The following is a 14,677-nucleotide window of genomic DNA, read 5'->3' on the forward strand; positions in this document are numbered from 1 at the left end:
GGAGGTACTATTTTATACCCATTAGAATGGCTATTACAAAAAAGGGTTGGAGTGCCTAGCTGGCTCAGTTGATAAGTGTGCAACTCTTGATCTTGAGGTTGTGAATTTGAACCCCACGATGGGTGTAGAGATTACTTAAAAACAAAAAAATTTTTTAAAGGGTTAAAATTACAAACGTTGCCAAAGATGTGCAGAAATTAGAACACTCATACATTGCTGGTGGGAATGTAAAATGGTGTAGCTGCTGTCTATGGAAAACAATCTGGTGATTCCTCAAAGAGTTAAAACATAAAAGTACCATATGACCTGACAATTCCTTTGGTATATACTCAATGGAACTGAAAATATATGTTCAAGCAAAAATCTGTACATGAATGAATAGTCCTAGCAGTCTTATTTTTTCAAGAGGTGCCAACAACCCAAATGTCCATAAACTGATGAATGGATAAATAAAATGTGGTAGAGCCATATATTATTCAGCCATAAAAATGAATGACTGATACACACTACAACATGGATAACCTTTGACAACATGCGAGTCACTGAAGGGGAGACACAAAAGGTCACATGTTCTGTGACTCCACTTACATGAAATGTCTAGAATAGGCAAATCCACAGATATAGAAAGCAGATTAGTGGTTTATTAGGAAATGAGGGAAAGGAGAATAAGGAGTAACTGCTCAGTAAATACAGTGTTTCCTTTTGAGATGATGGAAAGTTCTAGAACTAGATGGTAGTGATAGCTGTACAACACTGTGAATGTACCTAATGCCACCAAATTATATATTTTAAAATGGTTAAAACAATACATTTACTGTTACTTGTATTTTATCATAATTTTTTAAAAAGTTAAATGTTTTCCTAAAATGATACAGTCAAGGTAGTATATCCATAAAATATGAGTGCTTTGTTTAATGACAACCACAGCTATACAAATTATATTTCACTGAGATTATTAAAATGTCAAGCTAAAGTTTTTACTGAATTTTATCAAGTTCTATGATGAACTTTTAATGAATCATGGTTCAGAAACTTTATAAATTTTTCATAATTATTTTTGAAACAAAGTAGCAGCAATGAAAAATGACAAATTTTATTTTCATGCTCATTTGCAAGCTGGCTGGACTTAACAATACGAGTATAACCTATGGGCGCCTGGGTGGCCCAATCAGTTAAGCGATTGCCTTCAGCTCAAGTCATGATACCAGGGTCCTGGTACTGAGCACCGTATTGGCTCCCTGCTCTGCAAGGAGTCTGCTTCTCCCTTTGCCCCACCCTCTTGCCTATGCTTTCTTGCTCATAAATAAAATCTTAAAAAGAGTATAGCCTAAAATCTTTAAATATGCCATTCTAGAAAACTATTGGAGCATAACACAGGTAAAATGTCATGGTACCTGAAGTTCTATATCCTTGGAAACACTTTAATATCCAAAAAATGTATATCTCTCACAGAACCAACCTCCCCAAATACTAATCCCCTGTAACCACCCCCAGGAAGGGTTAACTAGGGAGAAATTAGAAGTCAATGTGTTGTTATTCTTTCAGTTCATAATCAATTGAAAAGCATGGCGTATATCCCTTGAGATAGTGCCTCCAACAGGCCCAGAACCCTCTATGGCCACACGCAGCAGCTGGGAAATATGAATGGTAGCTTATTTTTGCCCTGACTTCATCTGAAGTGAACTAAGGTAGAAGAGCTCTGCCCTTGGCAATGCATACTACCAGGGAACACTGGAGACATGGGGGAGCTGTGCAGCTGGATCCTGACTTCTAAGGAATGGAATTCTTGGCACTTACCCGTTTGCAGTACCAAAAATCCGGCCCTGGTATATACTCAAGGGTGACCTCTTTGTCATGGATCATTAGAGTTCCCTGTGAAGACAAAGACAGAAGACATCAACATCAACCCCCAGAGGAAGAGAGAGACAGGAAGGCACAGAGAGCCTTTCCAGTCCCCAAGCTGAAATATTTTACAGAGTGAACCTATTTATCGACAAAAGGAAATGGCTATTTTAAGCCACAGACTTGGGGCAGTGTGGCAGAGCAAGCTTAAGCTTAGGGAAAGGGCGTGGGAGAAGGTAGAATCAGTCTTCAGCCTTGGCTCTTGTGGGTCAGGGTGCTGTCCTTGGGCAGGTTAGGCAGAGTCTACTTCTCCAGGGATCATGTAGTGCACTTTTGAGAGTCCCAGCAAGTCCCCCAACCTGACTCGGAGCTAGCACACTATCAAGAAGCAAAGTCTTCCTTCTGCAGCACAGAGGCACAGGAGCCCTCTCAGTTATCTTCTTTTCCATGGCTAACTCAAATCTCCTTGGAGGGGTAGGTAGGGCTTTTAACTGTGGTGTCTGAAAACTTTCTTTGGAACACTGGCTGCATGGCAAAAGCGCCAGAAAAAAGAGGTACAACCCCCACGACAGGTAGAAAGGAGAAAGGTGAAAGCTTCACGGCAGGTCACATCCTTATGGCAGGAGCCTGAATGGCTGATGGTGGCAGCAGAGGTGCTGGCGGCAGTATCACTCTGGCTTGGAGCCTACAGAGTGAGCTAGCCATGAGATCTGAGGAGCAACCTTTGGCAAATAAGCACCGTGGGGAAGTCTGGCACAGGAACAGGTGGGGGAAGGGGCTCGATAAGCTTGCAGTTACAGAGCTCCTTTGCCTTTTGGAAAAGTCACAAATTCTATTTCACACCAAGAAAAAGTAAGGTTTGTTTAATAAACTAGCCAGCAGATACGTGTTAGAGCAGAGGAGAAAAAAATCTCTGCCTACTGACAAGAGACCCTCACCCACACTGGTAAGTGAACTAACCGAGGATGCGACTCTGGAACTAGCCCCTGCGCTGTGTTCATTCTCCGCCCTCTAGGGTCCTCTGTGTCTCCTCAGACAGGGCTCTGAGTTCTACAAGGCATTTCTTTGCAAATGGACCTCAGTTTCTTGCTTGAATCCATACATCTGTCAAATAATGCTTTACCTCTCTGCTTTTCACACCAAAAGAGTCAAGAGAAATATACAGAATAAAATTATTGTCTTGTCAAAACCAAAGGAAATCTGCCCACCTACCTAAGTCTTAGAATCTGGTCTCTGAGAAATTGTTTCTTGGTTTGTTCTCAAGGCCAGAAGACGATGATAATAAAAACTTGCTAACATTTATTAAGTGCTTACTCAGAGCCAGAAACTGTTAATGCGATCTTGTTGAATCCCCTGAATGATCCCATAAAATCACATTATCTCCACTTTACAGATGAGGAAACGTGCTCAGAGTCAAGGTCACCCAGATGGTGAAAGGCAGAGCCAGATTCACATGTGAGGCTGTAAATAAGGGACCTCCTACTGAATTCATCAACTCCTGCTCTGTATTAAGGACAAGCAATCTGCTCTCAGAAACCAATCCAGGAAAGAGAAGAACTCTGCAGGCAGGGAGGTCAGGGGACTATCACTCTGCCAAGCTCTACCATACAGGACATTAGTCAGGATGGTACCCTTCTGCCTAGAGGCAGTTTATCACATTATTTAAGAACATGAACTCTGGGTCAGATTCCATAAATTTGAATCTTGCCTCCACCTTATGACCTTCAACAAGGACCTTATTAACTTCCATGTGCTTCAGTTTCCTCGTTTGTAAAGTAAGGATAACAGTACGTATTTCATAAGATGGTTTTGAAGATTCAGTAAATTAATACATGTAAAGAGCTAAGCATGGAATATATTGAGGGCTTGATAAGTGTATTTTGACTCCTAAGTGCTAAAAAAAGACCAGCATCAGCAGGTGAGACTAGACCAGTCAAAAAGCCACTCACTTCACCTCATTCGCTTGTCAGGTAATATTTCACAGCCCATTTCGATCTACTAAAAGGCTAAGTTTTCATAGGAAATGGTCACCACACATTAGAACCTGTATCTTTACAAAAGCACTTAGTGTTAGTTGGCATTTCCTGGGCCAGATCTTAGTGTCTTGGCTAAATCTTGCTGGCCTTTTATGATCAGTATCAAGTGCAATATTTGGTACAGAAAATAAACTTAATATGCGCTTTATGGAAGGAACAAAAGACTAAATGGATCCAACTATCCCTGGGAGACTGGAGTGCTTAGCACACAGTGGCTCTGGAGGGAGGTACTGTCATAGTGTGCATCTGTACACCCTGTCCACAAAACGTGTGTGTTGCTATTTGAAGAGTAAACAGTGCCAAAGGAATAAGGCACTACTGCAAATAGTTATTTGCAAATTTTGATTTCACCACTTGGAGGTGTCAGTAGACTCAGGAATTTCTAAGGCAAGGAGTCTTTATACTTCTCGGGTAACAAATATGCTACCCCAGGAACCATGGATAATTTTTGTCCAGGGTAGGAAACTCCTGCCAGGAGTGCTCATTAGCATATCAACTTTGAGATGATGCCTTCCCTTTATGTATTACAAAGGCATTATTTCCAATTCCTCAGAGTCCCCTACAGCTATGATGACTCTTTCTTTTCAACCTGCACATGGCTAGACATAAGGATGCCAAAGGAGACCATTGCTGAAGAATATGAAATAGTTTTAATATCACTGTTGAAGAACAGTCAGTTGTTTTATTAAGAATAAACAGAAAGAGAAATCACTTGAATGAGAACCCTCAGGTTTATCTATGATTTGATTCCCCAGCTGTTATCACATATAGGCTGCCCAGATATCCCAAGCACAGGGGTGACATACACTATGTCCTTCCCTATGCTGGCCAGGCCCTTTCTTCAGATTTCATAGGGTAAAGATCTGCCAGTGTCTCCTAGGAGAAGCAAATTGCAGGGAGTTGGATAAGTAGATATTAATAAGTAAGAAATTAATAAGTATAGGTCATTAATAAATGATTTCATCATTCTTGGTTGTCCACTTTTAAATGTCTATTATCTACCACCTTTACTCATTGGGATTTTTACTCATCATTTGAATTATTGGGTTATTAAGCTACTAAAGCAAAGGTACCATGAAGATCACAAGTCTGATTAACCAGGTCTGCCTCCTAAAGAGGCAACATACATTTGAAAGTAAAACCAAACACTCCTTTCTCAGGAGTGTTAGACTGGGCTTAAGTTAGATCAAAACCTGCTAAAATTTATCTCCCAAGCCTAAAGCCCTCACTGACAAAGTCACACATAGGTGCTCCTGAGTATATCCCAAGGAGTCTTAATGTAAAGCTGCAAAAAGCTAGAGATCATTGCATTCCTGAACAGTAAAGCAAGTCAAGACCTAATTCTCCACCTCAGGGACACTAGAGAGGAGCACACTCTGGGTCTGAGGGCTGCTGAACTCAACATCCACATTTCCATTTCCCTTTTCAGCTGCTGCTCCTGGAGATTTCATAACTTCATTTTGTGACTGTCAACCTGCGAAAAGGACTTGGGTCAGAGAATTACAACTCTACCACTTGGTCCAGCTGGCTCAAAACCAAACCCCAAGAATCCTTTCTTAAGGTTCTGGGGAGGTACAAGACCAGATGGGAAGGGAAGAACAATTATGGCCAGCAGCTAGGTATGTTCATTGACAATCTCCCAAAACAGGCATGGTCATAGTCACATTTTGTACTGAGAGCACGGTTGTTGTGTGACAGAACAGGTCATACCACTGAAGCATGGAGAGAGACAGAAAGGATCAAAAAGCAGGGAGAAAGTATGTGAGCCTTGTGAATACAACTCACAGTGAAACATCAGCAATCCCTCCTCGTAGATTTGTGCTTCTTCCAAACACAGGATGGGAGAATCAGGTTACTGGTGGCTGAGAAATGGTACTGTTTATCAGAGATAGTAATCTTTATTCATAAGGCAATTAGAGTTTACAAAGACATTCTTCACAAATGTCACCTTGCTCAATCCTCACAAGTAGGGCATATTAAAACCTCATTTCCACATGGGAAAGTGTGGTGGGATACATGGTACAGCCTGCCCAAGATTACAGAGCTACTTAGCAATACATACAGGACCAAAAGTCACGCTTTTTTTTCACCATACTGCTTTTGTTTTACACATCCAGGGAGCCAGCCAACTCTAATAGCTGCCACACCAAAGAAGTGGCTTCTGATAAAAGATGCATAATGTGAAATCTAAAGAAATTTGCAGGCAATGGTCCCGTGGGATTTTTTAGAGAGACTGTCATAGAAGCCCTGCTTACTGACAGAGCTGCCAATCCCCCCCGCCTGCTCAAGTGGTCTTTGTGTTCTCAAAGCACAATTACTTTAAGGCACAGTGCCTCACACAAAGAGAGCTGGTAAGTAGCCACTACCAGCAGTTTCAACAACCCAACAATCAAATGTATCTGCAGAAAGAATAAAGCGAGAGGAATCAAGTAAGAGGTTTGAAATGGATGTATATCATTCCTCTTAGTACAAAAGGGTAGTGTTTATAGAAATCTTTTGCAAAAGCAGCCAGGCTCATTCTTTCTGGTGCAAGGATATGCTATAGTTCAAACATTTTATAAAAATCAGTATTTCCAAAGGCCCAAACTAAAATGAGAGGAAAAGAGTAGAGGAAGGAAGGAGAAGAGTAGAGGAAGAAATCCTAAGGGAAGCACATGGAATCTTCTGTGACAACTCTGTAGTAACTCTGTCCAGTGATCTCTATACCCTCTGTTAGATTGGCTTTTCTTCTCTTTGTTTTTTAGAGGTCCTGATGGGATCTCCACTTAGAAATAGAATCCCACTTCAGGGTCCAATTTAAAGTTGAGGGGCAAGGAGACACTGCATTCTCAGCTGATACTTCATCTTGATATCTTTTCTGGTCTAGATAAAAGCACAAACATTTTTTTCTAAAATGTTCCTTAATATTTTTCACAGGGAGCCTGGGTGTCTCAGTTCAACATCTGCCTTTGACTCAGATCATGATCCCAGGCTCCTGGGATTGAGCCCCATGTTGGGCTCCCAGCTCAGTGAGGAGCCTGCTTTTCCCTCTCCCTCTGCTCCTCCCACTGCTTGTGCTCATTCTCTCTAATAAATAAGTAAAATATTTTAAAAATAATATTTTTCACTACCTGACCAGTTTATCTGTTTCCTAAGAGGACATAACCAGCTTCTTGCTAAAACCTTATTTGTGCTCTCTGAAGCAATATGGCTGGTTTGTGTTTTACTCAGCCCAAGCCACAAGACTTGGAGCTGGCCAGAGTCAGGGTCTCAAGATGAACTCTGCTCCAGGAACACAATACACTCTAGACCAGGCTCTAACATAAGCAATTTGATTATTTCAAAGGTAGCTGGTGCTGAGAATATATTCCACCCCCTCCACCACCACTTCCTGCCAGTCTTTGGTGTATTTTAAAATAACATCTCAGTTCTTCCACAAAATGCCTCTTATTATGAGGAAAAAAACCCTCCAAAATAAAAAAACCTATAGTCTTGGAGGTTAATTTAATCAATTTAGCCCCAAGAAGACTTGTCTACTAGGGGATCCACAAAACTCTCCCATTCTGAGTCATTGGAGTCAAAACCAAAGAGGCAAAATATAAACAAACAAATGAGTAAGGAAAGAAGTAAATAATCAAAACTGCCAAAAGTCTTTTCTTTCCCTGTGAAAAGGTGAGGTTCTATCAGAGAAACAGGTTCTATCAGAGATCAGGTAAATGGAGCACTCAGTAAATTCCTTCACTACAAACATCTTACTGTAACAGGATTCCTCTGAAACAAATGATACAGTATATATTAACTAAACTGAATTTAAAGAATTAAGGGCACCTGGGTGGCTCAGTGGTTGAGCGTCTGTCTTTGGCTGGGGTTGTGATCCCAGGGTCCTGAGATCAAGTCCTGATGGAGCCTGCTTCTCCCTTTCCCTATGTCTCTACCTCTCTTTCTGGATCCGTCCTCCCTCCCTCCCTCCCTCCCTCCCTTTTCTTTTTTTTTTTCCTCCCTCCCTTTTCTTTCTTTTCTTTCTTTTTTCTTTTCTTTTCTTTCTTTCTCTCTCTCTTTCTCATTCATTCATTCATTCATAAATAATCTTTAAAAAATAAGAGTTAAAAAAGAATTACAAAATCCAGCTATTAATACTTAAAATGAATAAATATGAACCACTAAAATGCAAATATTTTTGAAAGCTTTCAGTTTGCTTTAATTTTGTAATGCTTTTTTTTTTTTTTTTTTAAGATTTACTTGTTTGAGAGAGAGTCAGCATGAGCAGGAAGGGCAGAGAGAGAGAGAGAGAGAGAGTCTGAAGCAGATTCAGTGCTAAGTGTAGAGCCCAATATGCGGGTCGATTTCATGACATCAAACCTGAGCTGAAATCAAGAGTCAGTCACTTAACTGACTGCGCCACCCAGGCACCCCAATTTTGTATGTTTTATTTATTTTTTATTTTATTTTATTTATTTATGATAGGCACACAGTGAGAGAGAGAGAGGCAGAGACATAGGCAGAGGGAGAAGCAGGCTCCATGCACCGGGAGCCCGACGTGGGATTCGATCCGGGGTCTCCAGGATCGCGCCCCGGGCTAAAGGCAGGTGCTAAACTGCTGCGCCACCCAGGGATCCCAATTTTGTATGTTTTAAAGCAGTATTTCATCCAATGTTGATAAGGACCTCAGTCAAGATTTCTCTGGTTAATCATTATTTCCAAACAGTTCTTAGTGGAAGTAGATAATATTTGAACACATTTTACTGGTAATCCTCAGAATTCCCTTTAGAATTCAGGTTTCTATAACCTCCATTTCATTTTTTCTCAGCTGATTTTAATCACATAATAATGAAATCAAAGTACTCATAAAGTATATCAGATATAGAAACAAGATACAGCTTGTTCCTCACTAACAATTTTCTCAGTAAGCCCTAAAATAATTGTGAAGTATGCAGGGCAGAGGTCTTAGTGCCAGATAAAAGAAGGGCTCTCCACCTACTGCAGCCTTTAGTGCCATTTTCTTCCCACCCCACTGAATACTAGAACACTATTTAACACTCTTTCAAATTCTGAAATGGCTTTTTAAAAAAAGAATGTATTTACATACTTGAGAAAAGTGAGAGAAAATGGGGGGGGGGGTACCTCAGGGACAGAAACAAGCAGACTCTCCACTGAGTGCAGAGCCTTGATCCCATGACCCTGAAACCATGACCTGAGTTAAAACCAAGAAGTGGATGCTCAACCGACTGAGCATCCCAAGATGCCCCTTGAGATGACTATTATTCTAGCTCCCCCGACTCATTTCTCTGGAAAAAGTGAACCCTAAATTCATCACATATGCATGTGAGATCTCTAATTGTCTAGCTCTTAAATTAAGTCACTGTAGAGGAAAAGGGGAGTTTCTAAAATCAATGTGGCAAATATAAAGCTTTGTTTTTAAAAAAAATTTTTTAAAGATTTTATTTATTCATGAAAGACGAGAGAGAGAGAGAGAGAGAGAGAGAGGAAGGAACAGACACAGAGGAAGAAGCAGGCTCCATGCAAGGAGCCTGACGTGGGACTTGATCCCGGGTCTCCAGGATCACAGCCTGGGCTAAAGGCGGCGCTAAACCGCTGAGCCACCTGGGCTGTCCAAATGTAAAGCTTTCTTACTTTACTTTGTTTTTTGAGTAACGTAATCAAACCATTTCTCTCTCATTTGTTTTTCTTACAGAGCTAATGCTGGGATGTGGGAAGAACAGCCATCAGAAATTATGAGGCCTACAAGTCCTAAGCCACTGCACAGATCACACTGCTGAGCCCACCACAAAGGCGGCAGTGTTCCCCAGGTATTCCAAAGAACCAGCAGCTATTCTTGCAGTCTCACCATCACAGAGATTATTTCTACTGGCTCTTTTTTTTTTTTAATTTTTATTTATTTATGATAGTCACACACAGAGAGAGAGAGGCAGAGACACAGGCAGAGGGAGAAGCAGGCTCCATGCGCCGGAAGCCCGACATGGGATTCGATCCCGGGTCTCCTGGATTGCGCCCCGGGCCAAAGGCAGGCACCAAACCGCTGCGCCACCCAGGGATCCCTCTACTGACTCTTCATTAGCTATCTCCTACCCAAGAAACCTAGCCTCCTGAAAGTTGTCTCTATTAGCCTCTCTGGACTCAATGTCCTTGCTCAGACATTTCAACAAAACAAAACAAAACAAAACAAAACAAAACAAAACAAACAAAACAAAACAAAACAAAACAAAACAACCTGTGGACATACTTTCTGCAGAAACAATGCCCTGAAATGACAAATATAACACAGTGCCACCAGCCTTCTGAACACACACTATTCAACTGCCATTTCAGGGAGGTAACCACCCACCATTCTTTTTTTCTTTTCTTTCTTTTATTTTAAAGATTTATTTATACATTTGAGAGAGACAGCACAAGCAGGAGGAGAGGGAGAAGCAGACTCTTTGCTAAGCTGGGAGCCCCATATGGGGACCCAGAACCCGGAGATTATGACCTGAGCAGAAGGCAGATGCTTAACCATCTGAGCCACCCAGATGCTCCCCATTCTTTTTTTCTTAGGTAAAAAGCTACAGACCCAGGGCACCTGGCTGGCTCAGTTGGAAGAGCATGGGAATCTTGTCCTGGGGATCATGATATTGGGTTATAAACAATTTTTTAAAAAGCTACAGACCCAATGACATTCTGACAGTACCTACAGGACTAATAGAAGCTTTGAGTCAGAAAAGGTCCATTGGGACAAAAGGTTAGGTCCCTAATCCTTTTGGGTCTCCTCATTCTCACACTGAAACAACAGAACTATCAAACTTCAGTCCTTTTTTAAAAGATTCTATTTATTCATGAGAAACACAGAGAGAGGCAGAGACACAGGCAGAGGGAGAAGTAGGCTCCCCGAGGGGAGCCCGATGTGAGACTCAATCCAGGGACTCCAAGACCATGCCCTGAGTTGGAGGCAGACCCTCAAACACTGAGCCACCCAGGTGTCCCTCAAACTTCAGTCCTAATAAAAACAAGGGGTGGCTTTTCACATTTAAGACATGTTCAAAAAAAAAAAAAAAAGACATGTTCAAGTCAAATTACTCCATATTGAGGAAGCAACATTTGTTGAGCTATATCATGACTGCCATTGCAGGAGGTATGGATAGAGAATGAGGGAATGATCTCTGCACAGAACAGAAATCTCAGGTAATCCAGGAATTTGAGAAGAGAAAGCCAAGAGATCTCTAACAATGTCCCAGCTAGAGTTGCTGCCAAGTGCTACAAAGGCACAGCCCACAGACATCAAGAAACTCTCCCTGATCAGACGTGTATGCCCTGAAAATCTAACCCAGACTTAACCCTTGGATACCTTTAAACACCCTCAGACCTAAGGCACATCATCCAGTGTATTAAAAGGCATTCTTTATATCTATTTAAAGGCTACCAAAATAACAAAGTGATCACATAATTGAAAATTTCTCTTCTTTATAAGAAAAATTGGGTTAAGAAATATCTCTAAAAAGGGCCAGTCTCAAAGCAGTGTTAGGAAGCATCTTGAGGTTTCTCTTTTTAAAAGATTTTATTTATCTATTAATTTATTGAGTGGCAGGGGGTGGTGGTGGCATGAGTAAGGTGAGGGGCAGCGGGAGAGGGAGAAGCAGACTCCCCTCAGAGCAGGGAGCCCAACGCAGGGCTCAATCCCAGGACCCTGGGACCATGACCTGAGTCAAAGACAAGACACTCAACCAACTGAGCTACCCAGGTGCCTCTCTGGGTTTCTCTTATACACAATAGCCTGCACTTCTAGATTTTCTTTTTTTAATTTTTATTATTATTTTTTAATTTATTTATTCATGAGAGACACACACAGAGAGAGAGAGAGAGAGAGGCAGAGACACAGGCAGAGGGAGAAGCAGGCTCCATGCAGGGAGCCCAATGTGGGACTCGATTCCAGGTCTCCAGGATCAGGCCCTGGGCTGAAGGCAGGCGCTAAACCGCTGAGCCACCCAGGCTGCCCCTAGATTTTCTAAGGTAGTTTCAACTTTGTGTTCTGGACCGTTGAAAGGCTATGTGTTAAGCAATGCAAACTGATCAGAGGTTCAAGAAGATGATTAACATTACATCACATAACTGGCTCCTCTCCAAAAGACCTACTGAAATTATTTCTTCTTGTGGGAAGACTTCTAGAGTTTTATATATTAAAAAACACCTTTACCTCTTCCCTACCACATCCTCATCCCCCAAAACCATTAGCCAGAATAGGATATAAATTCATTTTTTATTTTATTTTTTTAAAGATTTTATTCATTTATTCATGAGAGACACAGAGACAAGGCAGAGACACAGGCAGAGGGAGAAGCAGGCTCCTTCTGGGGGGCCCAATGTGGGACTTGATTCCAGGACCTTGGGATCATGACCTGAGCAGAAGGTAAATGCTCAACCATTGAGCCACCTAGGCACCCCACATTTTAATTTTTTTTAAGATTTATTTGAGAGAGAGAGAGAGAGCAAGCATGCACATGGGGGGAGGGGCAGAGAGAGAACCTCAAGTAGACCCCCACTGAGAGTGGAGCCTGACACAGCACACAATCTCAAGACTTTGAGATTATGACCTGAGCTGAAATCAAGAGTTGGATGCTCAATTGACTGAACCACCCAGGTGCCCCTAGAATATGTATTCTTAACAAAAATATTTTCTCAGAGGTGATGGAGCATGGGGGGTGAACAAATCCTGATGATGCTCTTGTGGAGCTTCTTTTAAAGCATGAGGACAATAAGCAAGCATATTTTTAAACAAATATGAAACATGTATCTAGATCTGAAATTCTTATAGGGAAAGTATGAAATGGGAAGAGTTATTTAACACTGCTGGAAGTGAAGAAAGACAAAAGGAGAGTAAGAAAGTTTATGCTTAGAGGGGTCAAGCGTATAAACGATTTACCAGGTATAAAGTGCACTGTGAGGAATGCATACAATGGACAAAGCTGGATGTGATCCAGAGAGGAGAAAATTAAAAACCACAGTTAAGAAAAGTGAAAAAGCCCAGAAATAAGTAAGATCAACATATACTATTCTTCTTGCTAAGAAAGGCCTAGCAGAAATGCTGCATTCTATTTCTGTCCTTTGTAATTTCTGTATGTTTATATGTAATAAGATGTAGAACAGCTCATGCAGAAAAATTACATCCAAAGCTGCCCAGATAAATAAAACATGGTCTTTATCATACTGAAACTTCTCTAGCTTCTGCATCTATTAATCCTATATTAAAAAAAATTTTTTTAAATTTTTATTTATTTATGATAGTCACACAGAGAGAGAGAGAGAGAGGCAGAGACACAGGCAGAGGGAGAAGCAGGCTCCATGCACCGGGAGCCCGACGTGGGATTCAATCCCGGGTCTCCAAGATTGCGCCCCGGGCCAAAGGCAGGCGCCAAACCACTGCGCCACCCAGGGATCCCCCCAAAAGAATTTTTTTAATTCAAACTTTAGACACTGACACCAATGCTGATCCATTCCATAGCATATGCTATAGCTACTAGTCATCAATCTATGTGCCATTTTATAGAATACAAGAACAGGGGCTCCTGGGTAGCTCAGTTGGTTAAGCATCCGACTCTTGATTTCAGGGTTGTGAAATGGAACCTTGAGTCAGGCTCCATGCTGGGAGTGGAGTATGCTTAAGATTTTCCCTCTCCTCCTCCCTCTGCCTTCCTGCTTACTCTCCCTCTTTAAAAAAAGAAAAAAAGAAAGAAAGAAAAAGAAAAAGAAAAAATATACAATTACAGAAGCATACATATTTTAATTTTATTATCTTAAATCTATTTATATTTTTTATGATTATAAAGATAATTAAGGTGTGGCTAATCAAGTTCTATAACCTGAAAGAATTTGGAATTTGGTTCTTACTCTGTAAAATGAAGAGATTCCAAGGAGTCTCCCAATGCCTATTTGTTTCCTTCCTTCCTCATTTTTAACTGAGCACATGGCTCCTGGAATAAAGAAGTCTCCCACACCTCTTTAACTCGTTGTTAAGTGTGGCCATGACTAAATTCTAATAAACTGGACATAACAGAAATAGTGCTTGCAAAGTCCAGGAAGTATTCTTAAAGGAGGAGTGGCAAGTCCATTTTCATTCTTCATTTCCTGTTGGTTGGCAAGTCAAAGTGATAGCTGACACTCACTCAAGCAGCCATCTTGGCAATAAGGTGGAAGTCACATGTTGAAGGTGCTAGGGCTACATGACCAAAGGAGCCTGGGTCTCTGAGGATCACGGAACCACCAAAAGAAAACCTGGACAGCTTAGACTTCATTTACATTAGAAAAAAATAAACTCATTTAAAAATGTCAATATAATCTTAAATAGTACAGATGCTTTTTAGAAATTATTAGGTGATTGGGTGTTCAGTCAGTTGAGTGACCGACTCCTGATTTTGGTTCAGGTCATGATCTCAGGGTCCTAGGATTGTGTCCTGTGTCAGGCTCCACACTCAGCAGGGAGTTTGCTTGAGGATTTTCTCTCCCTCTCCTTCTTTTTTTTTTTTTTTTTTTTAATTTATCTACGATAGTCACACAGAGAGAGAGAGAGAGAGAGAAGCAGAGACACAGGCAGAGGGAGAAGCAGGCTCCGTGCACCGGAAGCCCGACGTGGGATTCGATCCCGGGTCTCCAGGATCGCGCCCTGGGCCAAAGGCAGGCGCCAAACCGCTGCGCCACCCAGGGATCCCCCTCTCCCTCTCCCTTCTGCCCCTCCCTCTGTTTGTGCTAAGATAAATGAATAAATCCTAAGAGGAAAAAGATTATTGGTGATAGGGTAGAAGCAGGTAGGTATTTTGCTCAAAATAAGACTATGA

At 41.4% G+C, this 14,677-nt stretch overlaps 1 protein-coding gene across 5 annotated transcripts in view; it reads right to left on the bottom strand.

Annotated features, from left to right (window-relative positions):
* RBM6 (RNA binding motif protein 6) overlaps nt 1-14,677 on the bottom strand; it is a 124,390-nt gene that overhangs the window by 24,087 nt on the left and 85,626 nt on the right. For 4 of the 5 annotated variants that reach the window (XM_038566394.1, XM_038566393.1, XM_038566396.1 and 1 more), the window contains one exon: nt 1,798-1,872. In XM_038566394.1, the coding sequence (XP_038422322.1) occupies nt 1,798-1,872 (75 nt within the window). Of the gene's footprint in view, nt 1-1,797; nt 1,873-2,802; nt 2,912-14,677 lie in introns of those variants that run through there. The other variant, XM_038566397.1, reaches the window with a different exon arrangement.

The sequence above is a fragment of the Canis lupus genome, chromosome 20 (genome assembly GCF_011100685.1).
Source record: "Canis lupus familiaris isolate Mischka breed German Shepherd chromosome 20, alternate assembly UU_Cfam_GSD_1.0, whole genome shotgun sequence".
Taxonomy (NCBI): Eukaryota; Metazoa; Chordata; class Mammalia; order Carnivora; family Canidae; genus Canis; species Canis lupus.